At 43.9% G+C, this 27,675-nt stretch overlaps 1 protein-coding gene across 3 annotated transcripts in view; it reads left to right on the top strand.

Annotated features, from left to right (window-relative positions):
- The window catches only part of CRYBG1 (crystallin beta-gamma domain containing 1), a 230,065-nt gene that overhangs the window by 134,290 nt on the left and 68,100 nt on the right, over positions 1–27,675 (top strand). For all 3 annotated transcript variants that reach the window (XM_066607882.1, XM_066607899.1, XM_066607890.1), the window contains one exon: positions 10,435–12,092. In XM_066607882.1, the coding sequence (XP_066463979.1) occupies positions 10,435–12,092 (1,658 nt within the window). The remainder of the gene's footprint in view (positions 1–10,434; positions 12,093–27,675) is intronic.

The following is a 27,675-nucleotide window of genomic DNA, read 5'->3' as shown; positions in this document are numbered from 1 at the left end:
TCGAGACAAACCTATCTTATTGAAAGGTTCATCGCAGAGAAACGCAGGCATGCTGCTTTTTTTTTTTTTTTTGCTTTTTTTTTTAGACGCAAGTGGAAAATCTCAAGCTCGTGTACATTATGCTGCACTTTCCATTGTTATCCTATGGAAAGCGGATCACGCCATGACAAATCGCCCATGGACAGCCTCCTAGGTATAAACTGCTTCTTTAACTGCACTTTGCTGTTTTTGCAATGTTGCAGAAATATTGATGATAAAATAAACAACTAAGCACAAGTGGGAGGACTCCACCATTCTCTGCGGCAGCTGTGACAGCCGCACCGCGCCAGAGGATCCTTGGATCCCTGAAGGACTCCTCGCATCCTGGGGATTTTACATGGTGGGGAATGCGATATGGGGGCGGGATTTACAGCTTATATTAGAAACGCCACGCTCAACGCTGTAAAAAAGCGGGAATATTTCCATACCACACAGCGGAAATCCCCACCAAAATGTACATGTCTAAATGTGGATTTTGATGCAGAGTTGCTAGCAGAATGAAGCCATTGTCAATTTTGCACAGCAGGCTTGTGGAGTTTGCTGCGCAATTTTCTACAAGATGGCGGAATAATTGCGGAATAATTTTGTTCCATGTGAAAGTTCCTTAGGGCCACTTCCACACGGGTGACGCAATATCAATGTGAGAAAATCACAGCGATATCGCGTTAGTTGTCTGTGCAATATCGCTGCATTTTCTAGCAACAATATCACAATTTTGTATCGCTACAAAGTCATGTGACTTTATAGTGCTTTTTTGCCAGGATTTTCTGGGGGTTTGAAATATAAGCCCTCCCCTGAAAATAAGCCCTGACTGCAATAATAAAAAACAAAAAAAAAACAGATACATCGCCTAACAGCAGCTGCCACACTTCTCCGCAGTTGCCTGGGACTCGAGAACCAATCAGAGTTATTCAATGAATGGCTGTGATTGGTTCATCGAGTGCTGACTCTGGTTGGCTGAGACTCGGCGCTCGAGAACCAATTAGAGGCAGCGCAGGCAGGGATTTTCAAATACCAGGCCAGGAAGAATTGCCTGAAGCCAAGTGTCGGGGACCTGCAGAGAAGACGTTGCGAAGCAGACAGTGCCTCTTAGGTGATCTATTTGCGGTTTTTTTGCTATTTTCCATGCAGCTAGGGCTTATTTTAGCGCTTTTACAGAAAGATTTCCATTGTTTGCGTGCGATGTGATGCAACAGAAAGGAAAAGTCCATAGAGAAACATGGGCTACAAAACATTGCAAATCGCGGTTGTATAGAGAATGCTGCGATTTTGTATTTTCGCAATGTTGCAGGCTACAAAACATCACTTGTGTGGAAGAACCCATAGAAAACCATGGGCTGTACATACATACGATTTGTAGCACTGTCGCATAGTGACAAAATCGTGCAATTTTTGTCGCCCGTGTGGAAGCGTCCTAAGGGTGTTATTTCAAGTGTCATAGTAAATGCAAAAGGTGGTAAAAATGAATCTGACATATTCGATGTTCAGAATATGAATTTCTATTTTTAGGCATTTTTACAAGTAAGGTTTTATATTCTTTTGAAAATTATTTTATACACCAAAGTTACAATAAGACAAAGTAGCAAATATACATTGGCCCATATTTATCAAAAGTGGCATAATGCGTGTGCCCCATTTCATCAATCTGGCACAACAGACAGCACTGCCATTACGTTTCACATTGGTTTACATTTCTGCACTTTTTTGTAGCTGGAATAGAAATAAGACTTTTTTTAAATGACTTTAAGGCCTTATTCACATAACCGTGTATACGGTATATACAGCTATGTAGCTGCGTCCAAAAATCAGGTGACCATCTGAATCATTAGGATTTCAATGTATTCCTTCACATGAGTGATGTCTAGCCGCGTAAAAAACTTATGCCATCAAAAATAGAACATTAGCGCCTGTTTTCGGTCTCCAATTTTTTACGCTGCATCCTATCTTTTGTCGAGATACACTTTCAGCGTATCGCAATAAAAGATAGGGAGGGGGAGGGAGTTTACCTGCGTCTAATGCTCGGAAAAGTAGAAAGTTGGCTCTATTTAAGCATTAGCAGTCATTCCCAGGATTTCCGGGAACTACATGATCTCATTGCTACAGACATATTCTAAAAATGTATGTCCTTTATAAAATCCCAACCAATGAATCTTCATGTAGTCACATCTCTTCATATATGTTCAATTTGCTTTCCAGTGGATATTACACCTGAAATTATGTAAGCCCCATTTACACGCAATTATTGTTGTCTCACACGATGTCTTTTGAGCGATGATCGTTGAATGTAAATGCTACCATCATTTGCTTTTCGTCCAAATGCTGATTTTTAGTTGAGTTTAAAATCCATTGTTTGGACGAAGAGCTGATAGCAGGGACTGCATGCTGTGATTCACCATGGGAGCTGTGATAACATTGTGTTCAGCTGCAGTCCTGTGGCAGAACAAAGGGCCTGTATGCAGATAACAGACCACCTGCTGTTCTCTGCATACAGCTCGGGAAGGCTCATTTAAATGCAAATGAAGGTAGTAAGGTGCTAATAGGCATTACTGCCTATTAGCAGCTTGCGCAAAATGATTGTTCAAACTGTCATTCTCCCTCTCTTTTGATCGAATTTTGAGTGATTATCTTTGCGTGTGAATGGGGTTTTAGTTTGCTTGGAAAGTGAGTCTAGTAGGTGGACCTTGGGCATTGCAGTTATCTTCTGTTCTTCTAAGACTCATTAGATTTTTTGATAGGATTAAGGCAAATATATCTTCTAAAGATTCGTCTTCTAAGAATACATGAAAGCCAATTCTTTATTATGGATGCTGGAGTTGAGGGGCTCTGGTACCAGTGACATCTTCCTCCCATTGTGCACTCATTTTGAGCTATACAATGCTCTTCAAGTCTAAGAGGTGTTGTGTAGTGATCTCCAGTAACATGGTGACCAACAAATTGCTCATTACACGTAACTAATGTGCCATTAATATAGGCCCTTATAAGAGGGTTCGTGTATATGACTCATAATGCATCCGTTCCAAGGTTTCCTGTTGGTTACGAAATTGATTTCCTCCCTTATTAGAATGTATCCAAGGGAACATGACAAACCGCTTCTAATGCAGCCTGATTCTAAGATGAAACACGTTTCTGATATAATTTAGCCATAAATATTTTTACTGGAAATCTTTGTTTCTAATTATCAGTAATTAGTGTTTTTTTTCAGTTTCTAATTATGCATAATTTTTGCACATACTTTTTTTTTTTTTATTGGATAATTTTTTGTTGTGCATTCGCAACACATTGTAATACATAACACGGATCATTACACATCAGATATGAACTATTAGGCTCAATGTCCACGTGCAGATTTGATTTATTAAATTGCGGCGGATTCCCGTGCGGGAGATCCGCAGCTCTAGCTGCCAATAGGAAACAATGGGGCGTCTGCAACTGAATTGAACCCTGTGGATTTGATTTTTAGGTGCTTTGTGGATGCCCTGCACGGATCTAAAATCGCAGCATGCTCCATTTTATCGCGGATCCTGTGCGGATCTGGTTCCATTCATCTCTAGGGGAGATGAAAACACACAATCCACAATCGCCTCCAAGCCATTGAAAAATCATTTTTAAGATGATCCGCAGTGCCTCCGCTGCATATATCCGCATTGAAAATCTGCGCATGCCGTGGACATTGGGCCTTAACTAGTAAGTCTAAGACAAAAGTAAAGAACGGAGACCCACCCTTCTCTCTGAGAGACTAACTCCACATTATTTTGCACTTGGTAATATACTCTCGACTTTATGACTAGCAGTCCTGGAATATACAAAGTGGGCCACAACAATGAGCCGGGCACCGCACTGTTATGTAAGTCGTCCAAAATAAAAAGCTGTTACCCATAGCAACTAATCACAGCGCAGCTTCTATTTTACTTTAGCACTATAAGAAATGAGAGCTGAATTGGTCCTCTAGGTCACTGATCGAACTGTTAAGAAATGGTTGCCCTATTCGCAGTTATATAAATACCGGGCCAGCTTGGATATATTAATCCATTTACCCCAGATAGATTAAAATTTGTGTCCTTAATATAAACCCCATGCACCAACCTCATTAGGCTTCATTCACACGAGTGTATATGCTGCCCATCTGATGCATTGGTTTACAAAGCATCAGTTCAGATAGGCATATTCTTGTGGCGTAAAAGCGCTGGGCCGGCCGAGATAGCATGTAGGAGCGCATTTCTGCCAGGTGCTTTTACGTCGGCCAGGAAAGAGTTCAGGAATAGAGATGAGCGAACGTACTCGGATAAGCACTACTCGTCCGAGTAATGTGCTTTATCCGAGTACCTCCCCGCTCGTCCTGAAAGATTCGGGACGCGCTGCGGAGCGGGGAGCTGCAGGGGAGAGCGGGGAGGAACGGAGGGGAGATCTTTCTCTCCTTCTCTCCCGCCCGCTCTGCCCCGCTCCCCGCTGCGACTCACCTGTCAGCAGCGGAGCGCCCCGAATCTTTCAGGACGAGCGGCGAGATACTCGGATAAAGCACATTACTCGGACGAGTAGTGCTTATCCGAGTACGTTTGCTCATCTCTATTCAGGAACTATCTTCCGGCCCGAATATGGCAGCAGCTCCCATAGACTCCTATGGGAGCCTATGCTAGGTGTCGGAGAACCGAGGTGTGAGGGAGTTTAGAAGCTTGACTGTTAAACTCCCCACCTTACCCCCTCCCACCACCTCCACCCCACTTTACCCCCTCTTCCCTCCTCCTCTATTCGCCCCTTACTGGCTGTTTGCAATGGGAGGGGGAAAGATGGAACGGGAGCTAGTTGGCAATCTCCCACCTTGTCCTCTCCCCTCCCATTGCTAGCAGCCGAGAGGGGGCGGGATCTTAGCACACTAGCTCCCTCCTCCTCCCCTTGCTGAGAGTCGGCGAGGGAGTGGAAAGGGGGAGGCAGTTTAGAAGAGCTAAACTGTCTCTCTCCACCTGACGGCAATTAGGGCTCGGCGTATATGCGCTGGACCCGGGCCGTCTGAACTGGCGCACAAACGGTAGATTTGTGCGCCCATACACAGCCAACTGAAAATAGCTACGCTCGTGTGAGAGAGCCCTCATTGAGTTCATTTAGGATATGAGCTCTTGCACACCAGGTGTGTTCAGCTGAATCCAGTCAGCCACTATTGGTTTCCTTGCCTCGTATAACATTCTCTGGACTCCCCAGGCACTATCATCCAAGGTAATACCTTTCATCACTCCCAAAAAACATATTTTAGGTTTTGCTGGGATAGTAGTTGAGAACACCCTCCTAATATTTAAAATATTATTCCAGAACGGACCTTACCTCAAGCATTCCCACACCATGTGTAATACGTTGGCATCTATCATGGCACATCTTATGAGCACAAATCTGTTCTTATCCCGTGTCTGTGTCTATTTAGGAATATAAATCCTAACATCCATCAGTCTTCAGCCTGGTCGCAGTCTCACAGCGTTTGTCATTGTGCAGTAACAACACAGGCAAGGTTTGTAACTAGAGATGAGCGAACGTACTCGGATAAGCACTACTCGTCCGAGTAATGTGCTTTATCCGAGTACCGCTGTACTCGTGCTGAAAGATTCGGGGCGCTCCGCTGCTGACAGGTGAGTCGCAGCGGGGAGCGGGGCAGAGCGGCCGGGAGAGAAGGAGAGAAAGATCTCCCCTCCGTTCCTCCCCGCTCTCCCCTGCAGCTCCCCGCTCCGCAGCGCGTCCCGAATCTTTCTGCACGAGTACAGCGGTACTCGGATAAGGCACATTACTCGGACGAGTAGTGCCTATCCGAGTACGTTCGCTCATCTCTATTTGTAACGCTCCCCATTCACTGCAATGGATGATGCATAGCGTCAGAAACACGCTGAAAAATGGAACATACAGCTCAATTTAGTGCAGCCTTTGTAACCCACACTAATGCATTTGTCTTAGAGACCCCATTGAAATGAATGGCTGTTTAGTACAGTGTTTAAACAGCTACTTGAAAATACATGTTAAACTCTGTAAAAACAAAAAAAAACAAAAGAAACCACATGTGATGTCAGAGTGGCCTTAGGCCTCCTGCAGACGGCCGGGTCGGATCCAGCTGCAAGAATTCTCGCAGTGGGACCCGACCCGAGTGTCTGCAGAGAGCAGCGTGGGCACTCACCTCTCCCGCGGCCCCGGCTCTTTCATGTGCCGGCGCATGTGCAGAGCGGGGCCGGCGGCCCGTGAGTGACGTTTCTGTGCGGGGATCCACGACCTTTCCGCAATGTGATTGCAAAAGAGCTGTGGATCGGACAGCTTCCATTGACTTCAATGGAAGCCGTCCATACGGATTTCGCAAAAACATGCAGCATTCTGCAATTTTTCCTCCGCTTGCAGAAACTGCAATTGTTTTCCGCAAGTGTGCAGGAAGAATTGATTTCCCATAGCATGCTAATGGCGCTATTTGCTGTGGATCCACGGTGCCGGATTCCACAGCAGATATCTGCCCATGGGCAGGAGCCCTTAATAAATATGGGGAGAGAAGTAGTTGAATAGGGACAGTAATGCATTTACCTATTTGTCAGCTACTTCCAAGGGTCACCACAATGAGAAAGAAGGAAGGAATATTTATTTGTCCCTAGGTCAGACCACTTCAAAATTTGAAAGACGGTGAGGCCCAATGTCCACTTACACGCACGGATTCCATCTGCTGAATCCCGCAGGCATGGACAGGAAAATACATTTTCCTACCTGTCCAGATCCAGCGCGGGTCTCCTCTGTGCCGGCCGAATCTTCTTTCTTCAGCATGGCCAGTGTGTCCGGGCGCGCTGGCCGATGTGCTAGACACATGCGCAGTGTAATTTTTAAAAAAAAATCTTCCACTTTCCCACATATCCGCGACACGTCCTTTAATGGTAGCCGTCATGTGGGATCCACAGAAAAATGGAACATGCTGTTACTTCTTCCTGTGCGTGCGATCCACACACCAGGAAAAAAAAATCACACCCGCACATGTTCTAAATTGTTTTGCGGATGGTAATGCCTCCATATGGGCGCCTAGAGCTGCGGATCTCCCACTTGGGAAACTCATGCAGATTTTATCATTTAAAATCCTCCTGTGGACATTGCCCTGAAAATTATGTCAACTAAGTTGTTGAATATCAGAGCCAAACTTTCCATCACTTTGTGAATAAACGTCTAACAGCATATGAGGAAATGGACTGCAAAATGTGCCTGAAACTACATCTCCTCTGACACGTAGATATCTTCCCCATTAACTGCAGTGCGCTCAGTGACAAACATGGGGAGCGTTTTCATCAGGATATCGGTAGTTAACAAGCGTTACAACAGTAAATGGAAATAAGGGAGATGGAATAAATCCTCCACAGTGCTCACTTAGTTTATAGTATAGTTGCTCTTCCTAAGGAGAAAAGCTAGTGTTTCTGACAACAGTAAATGGTGCCCTGCAAGGTTGGCAGATTACTGCCGGATAGTCAGAAGAGATGCTGCAATACTAAGTACAAGAGACTACAGACATCTTATTTGAGGCATGTAAGCATTTGTTTCCCAATAAAAGAAAATCTCATTAAACTCAGCGTCTTCCATTTCCCCCTCTAATTTCCATACAAGAACCAATCCGGCATTTTCAATATCGTTTGTGTCTTCAACATCTGAAGATTGGGTAAGATTAGTTAATCATGGCTCTGTAAGGCTGGGTTCACACAGGGGCGGATTTGCCGCGAAAATTCCGCCCAGAGTTTCGCTGCGGCAAATCTGCCTGCGGCTGCTAATCCCGGGATTAGCCAGCCATGTGGGCGAGATTTCTCAGAAGCCGGAGCTGCAGTGCGGATTCGCCGGCCGCAGCATGTCCATTTTTTTTTTTTATTACGCTGCGGCCGCGCTCTCTATGGGAGTGCCGCCCACAACAGAAAAGCCAGCGACCAGGCCGCTTCAAAACCCGCGGCTATGTGCCGCAGGTTTTAAAGCAGTGCTTTCCCAGGGGAAATCTCACCTTTTTTGCTGCAGCCAAACTGCGAGACTTACGACGGGATTCCGGCTTGTGAGAACCCAGCCTTAGGCCTCATGTCCATGGGGAAAATCGGGCCTGCCGCGGATTCTCCATGCAGAATCCCACAGCGGGTCCCTCCTTTCCCACGGACATAAGGCTAAAAAGAAGATTAAACTTACCTGTCCGGACGCTGCGGATCTTCCCTCCGTCGTGGTCGGATCTTCTTTCTTTGGCCTGGCGGATGTGCTCGGCATGCAGACAGCGTGCCGCGCGCATGCGTCGGGCACTCCATTTTTTTTAAAACTCCTGCTCTTTCATGCTCTCGCGCCGAAGAGCAGTAATTCAGGTGCGTGTGTGCCACGGATCCGGACGGCTTCCATAGGCTTCAATAGAAGCCTGCGGGAGCCATCCCCGGGGGAGACCCGCACTAAAATGGAGCATGCTGCGGGTGTTTTCCCGCACACACAATCCGGGCCTCAGGGGAAAATGACATTTGCAGGTATTTAACTACCTGCGGGTGTCCAATGCATCCCTATGGGGCGCGGATCACGCTGCGGGAAAAAAGCTGCGAATTTTAAATTGCAATTTAGCCGTGGACATGAGGCCTTACAAAACCTGTGTTGAACGGTGTAATCTGACACTTTCAAAGTAGATTGGAGGGGACAAATTGACTACAGAGCACCCAGCCGTCGTTTCAGCGATAATCCCTCCTGCGCCCTGCATCTATTCACAGTAAACAGGCAGTCGCTCATGGATGAATGACTGCCTGTTTGCACGGGATGATCGTTGTTCAGTTTTTACACTTGTAGAAAGAGAACAAGGAACAATAAGCAAACTAATTATTAACGGCCCTGGACATGCAGCCTCGGTGAAAAAAAGCCTATTTTTATTTCTGTAAAATAATGAAATGGCAAATATATCTCTTATGGATGGACCTCTGGGATAAACTTTGCACCATGTAAACATTCTGATATTTCAGTGCTACTACTACGGAGGACGAAGACCTTTATTTTCAACTTCTATGCACATTATATTACTCTAGGATGTCTCTCCAACTACAGATGTGGTGTCAGCAAGTCACAGGTTGTTGCGGACAGGCAGAGGCAGAGCACATTTTATAATCAAGTTTGATTCATTATTCTCAAAACTCTTGAAAAAGTTTGTGTTTTAGTGATCTCCACATTCTCATATGTGCCAGCTGCAGTTTCCTGAGAGTCTGGTGGCTGGGAGCGCCATTGTGCGGGGAAAACCTGGATGGGGATGCAGTGCAAAATCACAGTTGTTGACGGTCATCAGAAATGTTACTCTTAAGTTCCCACAATAACACTATCCAGCATGTTCAATGCATTACACATATTAGTAGAGGGCTTTACAACGCATGTTGTGTCACCTGCAAAGTAGAACAAATACTGCATTTTACAGATCAGTGGGTTCTACTTATTACTTTCTATCTTGGACATTGTAATACATTGAAAATGCTGGATAGCGCTATGTCCTAGGCTTAGTAGTGACCTTTTTGGTGATAAGTACACCTTAATTATCTCTATTCTTTCTGTACATAGAACATTATTTTTAAAAATGCTCCAAAATGTCACGTCCTATGATTGCAAAAAAGTTGTGTGAGAAGCTCTTAAACGGGTTTTCTGGGAATTTACTGTTGATTAGTTAGCCTCAGGATAGGTTCATCAATAGTTGATCGTCAGGGATCTACCGCTTGGAATCGCTGCCAACCGGCTGATCCTCAGATCGCTGTCTGTGCAGCCGAGCTGAATGCCTACACTGATACACTGAGGTTAGAGCCAGAAGTGCAATAGAAGGCATTGCTACAATCGAAATGTATAGGAGTGATGCCTTCCATTACACCTCTACTTCTGACCCCAATGCAGACCTCTGGCTTTGCTGCACAGACTGTGGCCCGAATAGACTGGGATGCCGAGAGCTGGACTCCTGATAATCAACTGTTGATGACTTAACATGAGGATAGGTGATCAATATTTAATTCCCAGAAAACCCCTTTAAGCTAATCTCTTGTTATAAAAATAATGTTCTGTGGTGGCATTAAAATTTACAGGTCTATCTCCAATTCAATCCTTGAGCTACAGAATGACTCGGTTCCATGCTTCCATATGTAGACCTGAAATAACCTTTGATTACTAATAGTGGTGTTCCATAAGTGTTACATAGGTACCAAGATAATGGGGTGTGTTAAAAGATTTAAAGTGCCTTTAAAAATATTAATGATACCCATCGTTTTTATGCTTTGCCATCAACTGGTGAATTAAGGCATAAAGTGCTCATGTAACAAAGGCTAAGTAAATAATAATCAGAGATATGGGAGAAGGGATACACCCTCTCAGTAAATGGAAAGTAGCAGTCTGTTTCCTATTTTTACTAAATACATTTCCTTTATTTCCTTCTAGTCTAGATCACCATCTGCAGAAATACCGAAGAAAGACAGCACAAAGAAACCTGTCTTGGGGAAGTTCGGGAATTTGTTTAACTCTACTAGGAAGAAACAGAGCAAAGGGGAGTCCCCTACAAGTCCAACTAATGACAAAACAGTAACATCTAAGTCTTCAGAAAGGGAAAGAAAAAGAGCTCAGGTCTTAAGCCCTACCTCCAAAACAGAAAACCAGGCTTCTGGTACCTCCAGCGTTGAATTTGCATCAGGTCAGCCTTCCAAGCTTGTCTCAAAGCAGTCTACATCACCTGTAGATCAGAGGCTAAAGGTGACTTCTAATGGAAACAGTGATAATGGGCATACCGGTGAGGGTAAAAACTCATCAAGTGCAGTAGAAGCAGAAAGTCCTGTACTTTCCCCTGATGCTTTTTCAGACTGCAGTCAAAAGTCACCACTGAGTCCAAAGTCTAAGGTGGACAGACAAAGCACAGAAAAGATTGTCCGACAATTGGTACAGTCACCTGCAAGGAGAAGTTCCACTGACGGAGAAGGAAAGTTCAGCATAAGAAGGCTTTCACAGGAAATTCAAATAGTTAAAAATGGGTCCCCCAAAGTAGTGACGAAGAAAACTACTAAATTCTCCAATAGAGTAACAGATGCGAAAATTAGGATATCTGAAAGGTCTATTAAAAAATTGGGAAGTGCAGAAAAATTAAATTCTACAAAAGTAACATCACCAGTTGCATTTGGCAGTGATGCAAAAGACAAAGGACTTCTGCCAGCTGAAGGTAACCAGTGCGGAGACGAAGCAGCACCAGTAAGTGCAGGTGACAGCTCACCTGCTCTCAGTCCTTCAGAAGGTGACGTTTTCACTAAATCTCTCGCAGAGAAGTCAAAAGAGCAAACTTCTAGTGGGAATGCAAAGGTTTTAGCATTTGATATCTACCTAAACAAAACTACTGGAACAGATTCTCAGTCATCCACAAGGGTTAGCAACAACGAGAACACAATGGAGAAAAGTCCTAACAGCAGAAAAGTGAACAGAAAGAGACGTTCAGTAAAGTCTCAGAATAGTCAGGAGGAGACTAAAGCCGAGAGTATTGCACTACAAGATAATGTATTTGATGAGAATAACGTTGAGGGGATTAGGCGGCATTCAAGTACTCCAGATGAGGATCTGATACCTGTGTCACCTATCAGCCCCGCCTCATCCAACCAAGAATTAAGGGCGGGAGCTAATAACAAACTGTTGCCCAAGGGTGAATCAGACAAAGATAAACAGCAACACCCAACCTCCAGTCCTATGAGGAAAAAAAATTCTCCTTCTTCTCCAACAGATTGCAAGGCACATAGCAGAGATCCACTGTTGAGAAATCAGGCTGCAGCAGCCCCTGCCAACCATCGTGTTCCTGTTATCACAACAAAAGACGCCTACGTGGAAAAAGCATCTGTTCCTGAGTATATAGCTGGAAGTGGTGGAGAAGGCTCCTGTAATACTGCCGGGGAGGAGAGCAGCACTACAGCTGTAGGTGTGGACAGAACAAAGCAGGACAGCTACCAGGGAGAACAGAAATTGCCAGCTCAAGGCAATACAAACCAACCTGATCCAAATCCATCAAAGCCTCAGGCTTCTGTGAATGGCAACTCCAAGTCTACAGTAACCTCAAAGCTCAACATGTAAGTACATCTGAATTCTCAGTGCTTCTAGAAAGCTTATTCATTTCACAATCCACATTATTCCTGACAGCATTAATTGAGATGGAAAGCTAGAAATATTTCTACATGTATAGTAGAACCTTCACACTGTATTCGGTATTGGCATTCTTGATTCTGAACCAACTTGTACATTTGATGTTTTTAACTCCTTATCTACCAGGTGCATTATTTTTAAGGCAGTGGTTAGTGCTAGGGCCATATATTTGGAGAGCTCAGATAATTTTATATGCTCCTAAAATCTTTTTCCTTATTCTGCATTTTCCTAAAAATACTTAAGAAGCGTTACTTTTTTCTTAGCTTCCATCATAGGGAAAACATTCAGCTACATACGCCTTTGACATTTTCAAAGATAGAAAAAATGGTGCAGCCTAAATATAACCGTGCAATGATACAAACATCAGTTTGATATCAGTTTTGTTATTCTTCAGGAGAATGTTGTAGGAAAGACGAGACCTTTGAATTCCCCACTGAATGCTTTTTGGCATTTAATGCCTGGTTTTACATAGCAGCAGAATTTGTAATGTATTAATGTTCTGTCACATTCCTTTGAAGTGGGTGCAGTTTGTGCTATGTTACCATTAAACATATTTTCTCACCTCCTGTATTAAACTTACAAATATTTTCAATGCATTTAAGCCACCACTGCAATGAAAATGTCCACCTTTTTATATCTAATCACACAACTAAGCAAACCTACAATCCAAACAAAAGGGAACAGAAACCTTTCCATGATGCATGACTTTGTCCTTCAGCCATTAGGTGTCCATACACATTAAAGTGAACTTTGGCTGAGCCAGCCAACCATCTAATGTATATGGGACTGGTTTGATTCTCCTCTAACAAAATAAATTGGGAGATAGAAGGGTAAGGCACTCTGGATTTCTACATGATACAGCTGGACATAAGTCAGTAATGTGTAATGCACGAGTTGCACGGAATAACAAAGATAAGCGAACCATTTACTAAGAACTGGATTTGCATCTGTGCAGAAATAATTAATCTCTTTACAGCCTAAACTGAAATGCCCTATCAATGCAAGTCTGCCAATATGAAGGAAGCCCAATTTGTGGGCCAGAATTTTTTAGTTGAATTGTAAATCCACTCTTGGTCTGTCAGAGGCTATTATGCAGTAGTGTAATCCATGATAGAGAAGTGCAAAGGTGGGTGCGAACTGGGTAGATAATAAGTGGCAAAGTAAATAATCGATCCCATTTGTCATTGAATACAGTTTAATGCAACAAAAAACACAAGGTGTGCACATCTAGCAATTAAATGCAAGCAGAAACTCTTGGCAACAGTACTTATAAACATTTAATATCTCAATAAAGATGCATAGCTCCTGCATATACCACTCACATAAAAGTGCATCCACCATGATCATGCTTATGGTATGAGTCCTAACACTAACAGATGCCTGTCTTTTGTGCCTAAGGCCTCTTTCCCACGAGTGTATATCAGCCAACCGCTTTCACGGCCTGCCGATATACGCTGTGATCTGATGCATTGGATTCCAATGCATCAGATCACATGGGCGTATTCCTGAGATGTAAAAGCGCCCGGCTGGGCAATATAGCATTGGGCGTTTTTAGATTGGGTCCGAAAGATAGTCTTGGAACTATCTTTTGGGCCGGAATACGTCGGCCGCTGCATGGGCTTCTATGGGAGCCAATGGCAGCCGCCGGAGGTGGGAGGGAGTTTAGCAGCGTGGCTGCTAAACTCCCTCCCTCCCTCTTGCTCTCCTCCCCGCTGGCTCCTTACAATGGGAGGGGGCGGAGCTAGGCTCTGCCTCTTGTCTGCTGCCAGCAATGGGAGGAGGCAGGACAGGGTGGTACTTAGCTCCGCCCCCATCTCGCCCCCTCCCATTGCAAAGAACGAGCAGGGAGGAGAGCAGAGGTGAGCCTGCGAGGCGGAGTAAGGAGAAAGGGGCCATGCCGTGTGAACGGGCGCACAAACTGTAGATTTGTGCGCCTGTTCACTAGCTTCTGCGCCCCAGATGGTAGCGTATATCGTCCGGCCAATATACGCTCATGGGAAAGAAGACTAAGCCTCAAATCGATTCAGGGTAGTAGGATACAAGGCTATATGGTCTAATCAAGATGACTTGGGAACGATGGGTTTCCTGCCTTTATCAGACATCTCTCTTTAGGCCTGAGCCTTCAAATGAAACCAGGGAAAGTAGAATACCAAGTAGAGATGAGCGAGTATACTCGCTAAGGCACATTACTCGAGCGAGTTGTGCCTTAGCCGAGTATCTCCCCACTCGTCTCTAAAGATTCGGGGGGCGGGGAGAGCGGGGAGGATGGAGGGGGGATCTCTCTCTCACTCTCTCCCCCCTGCCACTCACCTGTCACCGGCCCCCGAATCTTGAGAGACGAGCGGGGAGATACTCGGCTAAGGCACTACTCGCTCGAGTAATGTGCCTTAGCGAGTATACTCGCTCATCTCTAATACCAAGCTATATCCTCTAATCAAGATGACTTGGGCCAGATGGGTAAAAGGAGTGCAAGACACAAGTGAAGACAGCCATTGCCCTACAAATGAAGCAAAAACCACAAGGTCAGCATGGCACAAGCAGAAAGGCTTGGCAGCAGCACTCGTACACATTTAATATCTGCATAAGGCCCGCTTCCTACACAATTTTCTCGTGATATGAGAGTGAGTGAGAGCGCATGATTATGAAACCAATGATTTTCAATGCTGTACCCCATTGAAAACAATGGGAGAAGTTTGCAATCTCCTGCTGCTGCTGCTGGAAATGCTTCAGCCCCACAGTGATGAGAGGCCGTTTCAATGTGAGAACGCCTCGCATCCAGGGGATTTTCAGAAGGGTTGCGAGGGTGATATCTGGTCGTGAATCACAGCCCAATATTGCGCTCGCCAGTGTGAAGCCGGCCTAACTCTTGTATATACTAACTACATAAAAACACTAGTTTCTTGGCACACATTTTGCTCAAATGCTTACGGATGGGTCATAATATTTACAGTAACACACTTTACCCACACACGGGCAGGCAGACCTGTTAGTTGGCAGACAATAATTTATTCTTTGTGTTTCAGTGACACCTTTGATGGGGGAGACCTCTTCCCATCCGCTGTCAGATTTCAAACTCCACTTGTACAATGTTGGGCAGTTTAAGTTATCAGAAACACATGATATCTCTTCATATAGGTATCGCACAGTTCTCTCTTATGTAAGTTATGTGCAGTTTTGGTGGTTATTTTTAGCCAAATTATAAATGAATCCAAAAGAGTGGCTAGATGTAAAGGAGGAACATAAACCTGCAAGAACTGTCTAACATTGTACTGTGAGAACAAGACTCTAAAGACTATGGACACCTTTTGGGGGTGTTTTTTCCCCCTTGAATGCCTGTCTGTGGGCTGACAATCATTTTTGCTATAGGTTTTAATGAAAGTTTTTTGCCTTCTTTGTTTTCTGCAGCTTCTATATATCACTGTATATAGACGTTGCAGTCTAAGTGCTCTTTCACACGAGTGCATACACAGCGTGTTTTCAGGCCCGGGTGTATATACGCGCCCATGAGAGGCATTGATTTTCAATGCATCTGTTCACACGGGCAAATATACGGCACTTAAATACGAACATATTGGAACATATAGAGCAGCCAGCGCATATACGCTCAGGCAAAAGATAGTTCTGGAACTATGTTTGACCAATATACGCCGGCGGGTCCTATAGACTCCTATGGGAGCAGGGAAAGAGAAGGGAGGAGGAGGCATTTTTGCAACGTCCAACACTGCGAAAAGATTACAGGTGCCTCTATATAGACACTGGGCGGCATCCCGGGGATTTCAAAAGACACTGGGATTTCCGAGGTGTGGCATATTTTTTTCTCTAAAAACTGCGCTTACGGTCGTGTGAATGGACGAGAAAACGCTGGCTGTTATCCTGGGAAAATGCCCATTTAGGCGCTTACATGGGGCGGGCGAAAAAACGTAAAAAGGCCGTCACCGTATATGCGCTCGTGTGAAAGAGCTCTAAGGGCTGTTTTACATAGAACAATAATTGCTCAATTAATTGTTAAATGGTGCAAAACTAAACGATTATCCTTCAGTGTAAACATGGCCAACAATGGGCAATAATACGTTTGCTGATTGTTCATTTTATGCGTGTAGGCATTAAAATTGTTATTTGCTGCTTGTTTCATGTAAGTAAATGTTCGTTCAGTTGTTTGCAGACCGTTTCCAGACGTTCCCAAACTCTCAGCCATCGACTAAATAAGCGAAATGTCGAAAAAATGTAAATGATTTGTGTTTTGTAAAGCGACGTCATTTGAAAGCAAAAGACTGTGTAGTCGCTTGTGCCTTTGCTTGTTCCAACAGTCAATTGCTTGATGCAGAAGGAACCACAGGGCCCTCCTGCACTGAGCGACAATCGTTCAGAGTCTGCCTGGATCGCGGGAATCTGAAAGATAATCGCTCAGTGTAAAGGTCCGAGTGACTGGAAGACGAACGATAATTAGTTCGCCATTCAGTTTCTGCAGGGATAAAAATCAAGTGACGATCGACCTGTGTAAACGGGCCATCAAATATGAATGACAGCCTGTTTGCTGTCAATGGACGTGGTATTATAGGACCGATTATCGCTGGGACGGCTGCCGTTTATGTACCAACAGCTGTGCTGTATAAGAGGACCCTTAGGCTTCTTGTCATCTTCCCTAACAGCACCATAACTTAGTTTAGGGAGCTGACCACTTCCCTTTAGGCCGCTTCCACACGGTGACAACTATATCGCTGTTACGAAATCCTGGTGATATCGCTGCTATGTACACACGATTTTGTAGCATCAAGGATGCTTTTTTGGGGGGGAAAATGCAGCATCCCGTCGCTGCTACCTGCAATTGTCTCGCGATTTTGTAGTGAGAAAGTTAATAGGACTTTCTAATGTTAAAAAAATTGCATCACACAAAAATCACAAGTTTGTGCAATGCGATGTGATAAACAAGGAGGCTTCATAGGGAAACATGTGCTTTAAAAAAAACAAAAAACAACGCAAATCGCGGCTGTATAGAGCATGCCGCGATTGTATAGTCTCACAATGTAGCAGCATACAAAGCATCGCTCGTGTGGAAGAACCCGTAGGAATGCATGGGCTGTACATACAAAATCGCCAAATGCCTAAAACATTTATTACGCAAGGCTCTTTTTTATATAGACCTATTACATAAATGTTTTTGTTATTGCTATCGGCGTCGTTCATCCTCAGTGGATTTATTGCCTGATTTCTAAGGAAAGGCGGGATGCTTGCAGTTGCTTTTGTCAGCAGGAACTGTTGATGACAGGAAGGGGTGAGAGACGAACAATTATTGGCTTACCTCCACCGTCGGTATGCCATACATGTACACTCATGACTCTGATTTATCATTTCAAAGTGAATGGCTTGTTTAAAAAATGTTCATGTAACAACAGGAAAAGAAGCTGCACTACTGATAGATATATATCCAGCCATTTCTTCTGTTTAATTACCATAGAAATAGGTCATAAGAACTGTAAAGTGGTGGCCAGGATCTGAGCACTGATGGCAGGAGCTCCGACTATGACATTGCGGCCTCTGATTGGCTGCAGTGGTTATGTGTTTCCACCCAAAATTAATCTTAAATTAATACATCTCCTAAATTACACAGAAACGTGCACATTTTATCAAATGTGTTTCCAAAATAAAGTAAACAAGTGGAAATATATACTCACAAACCTACTTTACAACTATATCAACAAACAAAACACAAGGCCAATTGTTAAGTTAGGTTACCAGTATAGGGAACACCAGGTGAAACAACCACCGATTAACACATCTCCCTATCTTCTTCAAAGGAAGATAACCAAGGACCTACCTGAGCAGGGACATCGCCCCAATAGCGGGCGGCCCAGTGGTCTTCGGATCTGGGCCCTTGCTGCCCCTAGGAACGCATACACAAACACTAGTAGCAGATGTTAAAGCTATAAGTGCCAGGTATTTGTTGCCATTTTGGCCAAAATAGGGAAGCTAGCGGGCCATGTCACGGCCCCCAGCAATACCGCTAGCCCCTAAACTAACTAGGAGTCCAACGACGTAACCAAACAAAACCACAAGACACAAACCTTCTTGCAGACAATACACATGGAACCTGCTCACACAACATACACAGAGAAGGGAGAACAGAGAAAGCTGAACACACCCACACCTGGGAAGACAGCTTTTATGTGTACTGACCTAGAGTGATTAGCTGACTGGAGACACACACGCCCAGACAATACAGTCCCCCACAGCTGAGCAGGAGAGCTGCAGAGAACCTGTAGTACAACAGATCTCAGGAGACAGACATGACACCAATGAATGGCCAAAATGAAGAATACAAATTTTCTTAATATCAAGTATAAAATCATATACCACCATTACACATAAAAACGTAACGAGGACACAAGGACAGTAAAGCTGGCAATAATAGACTCAGAAACCTCAGTTAAATAGCCATATCTATTGAATAATAGAAAAATTGGGCAGTCACAATACTAAGTAATACATATTTTGACAATGCTCAAAATGCAATAATAAACACACAGACCTATAATCAATCATACACCAAATAGACTAATTGACCCAGTTTATAAAGATGAACAACATTGCTTATGCTTGCCCTGACTCATACTGGAGTCCCAGATCAAGAAATGCCAGACACAAAAGAACGCTCACCCCATCGTACATTTTGCTGTATTCATCACCAACGGCAAGTGTCAAAACCACGTTAATATGGATGCAATTGTAGTGTCTGGTTTTCCTTCTTGTTGGGATTCCTAGATTGATAGTCTGGTTCTCAGATCCTACACCAGGATCCTACTACATCCTACTACTCCGATCTCCCTAAAAAAGGCTCACCACATGTTTCTTCTGATGTTTAAAGAGATCCCTGAGGCCAAACTTGATGTGTTGCCACAAATGCACACTACTCTAAATCACCCAGATTCTGTCTAAATATCTTAATCTTAATCTCTTGAACATCTTTTTCCCCACTTCGAAAGGTCCTCCCCCTAGGAACAGCCAAAAGTCTTACAGATTGTAGACAGATATTTTAATTTCTCTCTGCACAAATCAATAATCTGTTCAACCGATTTACAATCAACTCCAGTCAATAATTCAGTAAGGGTGCTGGACCACTTGGTAATGTTCCCTCCCACCTACGGTAGATGTAAATGTCTTGTCACCAATATAAAATTAAGGGAAAAACTGCAGCCTTAATACTTTAGGAATAATGCCTTCCTAAAGATAATTTTCCAATGCAGCCTTATGCCACCACACCTTTTTGTGTTTTTTTTTTTAAATCAAATTTTAAGCTTAAAATACCTAATGTCACAAGTTCCTCAATGTGCCCCCTACAACAGCTGATTAGTGGGAGAGAACTGCTGCTCCCCCCCCCCCACTCATTAATCAGCTGTAGGTATATAGATATCTCATAGCAGGGGGAGAGCTGCTTGTATGCTGTATACATTTGTGCCTAGTTATGCACAAATGTATATACCATACATCACCATAATGAGACTTGCCATGCAGGACTCCTGGAAAGTTTGGTGACAACTAATGGAATCATCATTACATTGTCACTCAGCTCTTAGAATCATGGAATGGTAGAGTTGGAAGGGACCTCCAGGGTTATCTGGTCCAACCCCCTGCTCCGTGCGGGATTCACTAAATCATCCCAAACAGATATTTGTCCAGCCTTTGTTTGAACACTTCCATTGAAGGAGAACTCGCCACCTCCCATGGTAACCTGTTCCACTCCTTGATCACCCTCACTGTCAACGTTTTTTTCTAATATCTAATTTGTGTCTCCTCCCTTTCAGTTTCATCCCATTGCTTCTGGTCTTTCCTTGTGCTAATGAGAATAGGGCTGATCCCTCTGCACTGTGATAGCCCCTCACATATTTTTAGACAGCTATCAAGTCTCCTCTCAGCCTTCTTTTTTGGAAGCTAAACATTCCCAGATCCTTTAACCATTCTTCGTAGGACATGATTTGCAGACTGCTCACCATTGATAACTCTTCTCTGAACTTGCTCCAGTTTGTGTCTGTCTTTTTTAAAGTGGGTGCCCAGAAATGGACACAGTATTCCAGATGAGGTCTGACTAAGGAAGAGTAGAGGGGGATAATGACTTCACGTGATCTAGACTCTATGCTTCTCTTAATACATTCCAAAATTGTATTTGCCTTTTTTGGCTGCTGCATCACATTGTTGACTCATGTTCAGTCTATGATCTATTATACATTCTGTATGTGCTTTCTTCATTTTTCTTGCCCAGATGTAGGACTTTGCAATTCTCCTTGTTAAATACCATTCTGTTAGTCGCCGCCCACTGTGCAAGCTTTTCTAGATCTTTTTAAATACTCTCTCTTCCCTAGCGTTAGCTATCCCTCCTAGCTTTGTGTCGTCTGCAAATTTGATCAGTTTCCCATCAATTTCCTCCTCCATATCTTTTATAAAAATGTTGTACAACACTGGGCCTAGGACAGAGCCTTGTGGTACCCCACTTGGTACATTCTTCCATTTGAATGTGCAGCCATTTATGACCACTCTTTGAGTACGATCACTCAGCCAGTTGTGAGGCCACCTAACAGTTGCCTTGTCAATCCCATATTTGGTCATTTTTTTAAATAAGTATAGTATGAGATACTTTGTCAAATGCTTTACTAAGGTCAAGGTAAACTATATCCACCGCATTTCCCTGATCCACCCAGTTGGTGATTCTGTCATAGAAGGAAATTAGATTTGTCTGGCATGACTTGTTTGTTAAAAACCCATGCTAGCTCTGGATAATTACTCCATTTTCATCCAAGTACTTGCATACATGCTGTTTAATAATTTGTTTAAAGATCTTTCCCGATATAGAAGTCAGGCTCACAGGCCTGTAGTTTCCTGGATCCACCTTCTTCCTTTTTTGAAGATAGAGACAACATTTGCCCTTTTTCAATCTCTGGGACTTCTCCTGTTCTCCAGGAATTTTCAAAGATTATGGCGAGTGGTTCAGCAATTGCCTCCGCTGCTTCCTTTAGTATCCTAGGATGTAATTCATCTGGACCTTGAGACTTGAATTCATTTACGTTAGCTAAGTGTTTCCTCACCATTTCTCTGCTTACAGATAGCCTGCATTCTTTTATTCCCACAATAGCACAGGGAAGATCAGTTGATGTCCCATCTATTTTCTGAGAGAAAACAGATGCAAAATAGAAATTTAAAGTTCGGCCTTCTCAACATCATTCTTTACCAATTCACCATTTTCATCCTGTAAGCATCCAATAGCATCCTTGACTTATCTTTTGCTTTTGACATACCGCCCCCCCCCCCCCAATCTTTTTTATTGCTTTTGGCCTCTGTTGCAAGCCTCAATTCATTATTAGATTTTCTGACACTTGCCCTACAGTTTCTACAGACTGCATTATATTCTTCTTTAGATATTTCTCCCTCTTTACATTTGATAAACCTATTTTTCTTCGTTTTTAACATGTGTGCAAGTTCTGTTTTCATCCGTCCTGGTTTCTTTAAAAGCTTCCCAGTCTTCCAGGATCCTGAATGCCAACTGCAGTTATGCAAGCATGTATACAACTTACATTGTTATAAGTACTCAAATGGCTCATGGAAAGCTGGGTGACAAGTAATACGATCACCATTACATTTACACTCAGCTGCCCCTGGATCCTGAATGGCAGGTTGACGAGTGGTATATACTTCATTCCGAGATGGTACTATGGGTCTTTATTCCTCCTGTAATACCTCCCTGACTGGTCTGGGGGAGTTCAAAATCTTTTTTCATATTTTCCTCCTCTAAAACCTAGGTGTGTCTTATCATCCAGTGCGTCTTATCGAACGAAAAATACTATGTAAATCGTATCGGTCTACTTTTACTAACTAAATAAAGTACTAAATGTGACAAAATGGCATTGTCAGGATCACATGGTTGTGTAAAACCTTTACAAAGGTTTAAGTGACACATGCCAGATTACCAAAACTTTGCCTAATCAGTAAGGCACAAACAGGCTTGGTTCTGAAGGAGGATAACACATTCTGTGATATACACGTGATCTGTATTAAAGCAGTATATTCCATGGAATGAAACAAAAATCAAGTACAGTAACTTGAAGCAAGGAAGTTATTGTTAAAACTGAGCGAAATTCAACATACTAATTTCCTAAATGTCTATCAGTAACCAGTATGTAATAAGTAATGGGTTCCTGACTGTGACTTTGTATGCAGATATGGGTGATACACAGATCTCTGATTGCATTGAGATAGTGTAGTCTGTAGAGATGAGCGAGTATACTCGCTAAGGCACTACTCGCTCGAGTAATGTGCCTTAGCCGAGTATCTCCCTGGTCGTCCCGAAAAATTCGGGGGCTGCCGCAGCTGACAGGTGAGTTGCGGCAGGGATCGGGGCAGAGCGGGCGGGAGAGAGGGAGAGAGAGATCTCCCCTCCGTTCCGCCCCGCGGCGGCAGCCGAATCTTTCGGGACGAGCGGGGAGATACTCGGCTAAGGCACATTTCTCGAGCGAGTAGTGCCTTAGCGAGTATACTCGCTCATCCCTTGTAGTCTGCTGAATGGATGTGTGTAAGCAAGCTCATGTAGCCACTATACTTGAAGACTTGAAGGTCTTATGGCCCACTTACACGGGACAATTATCGTCTAGAATCGTTCAAATCCCCGCACTCCTGTGAGAATTTGAACAATAATCATCCCAGTAACCGCGTGCAATGACTGACGAGAGTTGTTCAGTTTCTGCATGCAAAAACTGAACAACATGCTGTTCCGTGTAAAGAGCAGTCGTTCACTTGTGAACTACTGTCTGCTTACTGTGAATGGAGGCAATCGGAGGAAGAATGCGACTCCATTCTGGACGCGCTGTGAGTGATGCCAGTGATACTTACTCCTTTGTAACAGCACAGCGGTGAGCATCACTGGGATGAGGTTCGGGCATCGCTTACCCCACAGCTCGTCTCGTGTAGAAGGACCATTATTGACTGAATTTTAACTTACAGTATTATTGCACAGAGCATGTGCAATAATACTTAAGTCATTCAAGGCGGCATTAGAGTTTATTCACATACAGTATCGCGGGCAGAACGCAGTATTTGTGAAAAATCGCTGCAAAACAATTCATTTTTCTGCTGTTTCTGAAAAAAATCCCAGGAATAACACAATAAACTGCAACAGGTAAACAAAAACTAAAGCTGGCTACACACTTCTAGCTATTGGCCAGACACTCTTTCGGCTGAAAGCAGTTCCTTCTACCCCCTACCATAGACAAAGCACATTTGGCTTGAAATCCAATGGCCTGATCCTCCTCGCCTCCAACATCGGCCTCAGGGCAGAGTCACAACACCTCCATACACATTAGAAGCTTGTCCAGCTAACATTAATGTGTATGTCCACCTTTACTGTTTAACAGTAAAGTCGCCTTGCATGAGGGGCAGCAATATATATTAAAATATTTATTTCTCATTTTTTGGCTTTAACCCCTTAGTGACCAAGCCTGTTTGCGCCTTAATGACCAGGCCAAATTTTGCAAATCTGACACGTGTCACTTTAGCATGGAAAAACACCAGAAAGGTTTTGCATATCCAAGCGATTCTGACATTGTTTTTTCGCCACATGTTGTACTTCATTTAAGCGGAAAAAAAAGACCAATAGAATTTGTGTTTATTTATTAAAAGCGCCAAAATTGGGAAAAGTTTGAAAAAATCGTCATTTTTTTACATTTCCAACTGCAATATCTCAAATATGTGCAAACATAGAAATTTTTGCTAAGATATATATTTCCATCCGTTTACTTTATTTTTGGGCGCACATTGGAAAAAAACTTTCGTTTTTTTTAACCATTTAGGAGACATACAAATTTAACATTACTTTTCAGCATTTTGAGGAACACTTTGTTTTCCTACACCAAGCCAAGATTGGAAAGGCTCATAGGAGTCAAAATAATAGATACCCCCACAAGTGACCCCATTTTAAAAACTACACCCCTTAACGTATTCACTGAGGGCGGGTCATGAGTATTTTAATCCCACAGTTTTTTTTCAGGAGTCAATGCAATTTAGAAGAGAAAAACTAAAATTTCATATTTTTGCAAATATGTCATTTTAAAGACAGGACTTTTTTCTATAGTAAACATGAAAATGAGGATTTGCACCCCAGAATGGATAAGCCTGTTTGTCCCGTGCTCAAAAACATACCCATTGTGGCCCTAGTATTACGTCTGTATGCACAATGGGGCCCAAAATGAAAGGAGCAACCGGTGGCTTTCGGAACAGAAATTTTGCTTGAAGGAGATTTAGGCCCTATTGCACACTTGTAGAGTCATTGAGTGACCAAAACGATGGAGAACCCCTACAAGTGATCCCATTTTAAAAAGTAGACCCCTTAACGAATTTATCTAGGGGTACGATGACTTTTTTTGACTTCACAGTTTTTGAATGAATCTAAGCCAAGCAGAAGGAAAAAATTATGATTTTCATTTTTTTGGCAATTGTGTCAATTTAAAAACAGGGTTTTTTTTACAGTGTACATAGGAATGAAGATGTTCACCCCAAAATAGATACCCCCGTTTGTCCCGTGTTCAGAAACATACCCATTGTGGCCCTAATCTACTTAAAGGAAACATGGCTAGGCCTATAATGGAAGGAGCACCCGTTGGATTTCAGGGTACAACGGAATAAATTCCAGGCCCCATTGCCCACTTGTAGAGCCATTGAGCGGCCAAAACGATAGAGAACCCCCACAAATGACCCCATTTTGAAAACTAGACCCCTTAACAAATACATCTAGGGGTGTACTGCGTATTTTGACACCACAGTATTTGAATGAATCTAAGCAAAGCAGAAGGAAAAAATTACGATTTTCATTTTTTTGGCAATTTTGTCAATTTTAAAACTTTTTTTTTTTGTCCAGTGTACATAGGAATGAAGACGGTCACCCCAAAATGTATACCCCAGTTTGACCTGTGTTCAGAAACATATCCATTGTGGCCCTAATCTACTTACAGGACACATGTCTAGGCCCATAATGGAGGGAATGCCCGCTGGATTTCAGGGCAGAACCGAATAAATTCCAGGCCTCATTACCCACTTATACGGGAAAAAAAATTGACTTCCTAAAAATAATCCCCCCCCGCCATCCCCATTTTTTGGCATTCCCTAAATATTAGATAAAGGTAATAATATAAACTGTGTTTTATGTCCGAAGAGGGGGGTAATTACGGAGGCTGGTTGGGTTGGGCACATGGGGCAAGAAAACCGAGTATTCCCCCTCCTCTCATGCTTTTTTGGGGGTATTTTGTGACCTCAGCAGTAGGTATGGGGTGTAAAGAGTGGCGCTCTGTGAGGCTTTGTAATCTTGCTGCGGTGCAGCGGTCTCACAGAGAAGGCGCTCAAAAAACTGCTCCTGGAACTGCATGAAGGCGAGCGTTCCAGGGGCTTCTTGTAAATTACGGATTACAGGTAGCGGTCTGAATAACGCCGGACTCACACGGCCGTATGCAGAATCCGCTTGCGGAGGCCCGCAGCGGATTACAGCTGTGAGCCGGCCGTGACCCTGTGTACGGCCACGTAATGTACTGCACATAACTGCCTATTCACACAGGCGGTCATGCGCAGTACACCGTTGTTTGTTTATATTTCCCGCGCCGTCGCTTAGAGATAACCCGGGTACCCGCAGCCCGATCACAATGTATTTGCACATGGGCTGTGAGTATATCTGCGGTCATAGAGCACAATGGGCTCTAGGTCGCGTATATCCGCGGTAAAATATAACATGCCGTGTTATGTTTCTGCGAGTGGATTCCGTAATTCCGACCCACTAATTGGGGGGGGAATTGTGTAATCCAATGCATGCGATTGATCCGTGGATTACCGCTGATCAAGCGCATGCAGAACCCGTAATTCCTCTCCGGTCATGTGTGACCGACCTAATGTTATATCGCTAATTTATCACGTGACCGTTGGTCGCTGGGAGCAAGGAGATTTAAAATTTCCTGGGCTCCCCGTCTCCTGCGAATGCATCCGGCATTTTGCCGGCGGGCGCATGCGCAGCAGCCGGAAGGGTCCATGGAGGATAATCGCATCTGGATTCAAATGCGGAAGCCTCCGAGAAGAGGTTTCATCTCCCCCCACCGATCGCATCGGTGAGGGGAGATGAAATTGCCACTTTTTAAAGAACTTTTACGTGATCGCCATTATACATTGGATAACGGCGATCACGTGACCAGTAACCGCATACTGCGCTCCCCGTGACATCCCCAGGCTCTTGGCTACCTTTGGTAGCCAGGAGCAGGGAGATTTTAAATTTCTTGGGCAATATTTCACTTTTGTGCATGCGTCCGCCATCATGCTGACGGGCGCATGCGCCGAAGCTGGGGTAAGGTCCGCAGATCAACATCCCATCAGGGAACAAATCTGGGGACCTTGGGTACGTAATTTCATCTCCCCTTACGGATACGATCGTCTTAATTGGAGATTTATTCCAAAGGAAGATCGACCCATCTGTAGACGGACTATTTCAGGTCTCAGGTTTCAGTCTATCATCAGATGCAAACATGCAATATTTTGCAATACATGGTGGCATAGGCCGCCTGCAGACAGGCGGGTCAGATCCGGCGGCGAGGATTCTCGCCGAGGGACCCGACCTGAGCGCCTGCAGGGACCAGCGCGTACTCACCCGCACCCGCGGCTCCGGCTGTTTGATGTGTCGGCTTGCCAGGCAACCAGCGCATGCGCAGACCGGACCCGGCGTTGCTCTGCGAGCCCCGCACAGAAATAGAACATGCCGCGTGAGATTTCGCGCGGCCATCTGCATAGGTTTGCGTTTGTTAACGCAATCCTATGCAGGCTTCCAACGGCAACAATTCCGCCGCGGTATTTCCGCTCGTGTGCAGGCGCCCATAGTCTCTTAGCAGGATGTGAAGCAGCCCACAGCAGTCCTGTGCATATCCTCTTACAGTTTATGACCGGCATCTCCTGGCAAACCACAAAGCATCTTTAAAACTATTTGTTCATGAAGCACCCCGTTACCTGGATAGCCTCAACTGTATGAATCACTTGGAAAAGGCCACATAATACCAAATGGTAAGAGCCCATGCCTGAGAACAGAGTTCATTTTTCGAGAATCCAACAGTGCTTGCACAAACGAGCACCTGAGGCAGTACCTTATGTTAAGTGATCCATAGGTACCCATGCCAGGTCTTCGTGCTTGTTGATAAACATGCTATAAACCACATCCTTGCAGTTTCAGTTGTCAGTCGGGAGACCTAGAATACTCCATTAACCCTTTCCATTCCACTGTCTGACATCTGAAGACATTCTGATTAAAGGCTGTACAGCTCCGATGTCGGAAGATTTCTATCTTATTGTTATCTTACTGTATATTACTGGCCACTTTGTTGTCAGGGACCTTTCCAGCATGTCCCACACAGCAGTACTGGCTCTAGACAGCAGATGGCGCCATTGTATAATGGCAGAAAGAGAAAGTCCCCTAGGAAACCCTGAATCCAAAATTGGATTGCAAAGGGTTAA

The sequence above is a fragment of the Eleutherodactylus coqui genome, chromosome 1 (assembly GCF_035609145.1).
Source record: "Eleutherodactylus coqui strain aEleCoq1 chromosome 1, aEleCoq1.hap1, whole genome shotgun sequence".
NCBI classification, from domain to species: domain Eukaryota; kingdom Metazoa; phylum Chordata; class Amphibia; order Anura; family Eleutherodactylidae; genus Eleutherodactylus; species Eleutherodactylus coqui.
Note: the sequence above shows the minus strand (reverse complement) of the source record. Positions and strands in the feature narration are given on the sequence as shown.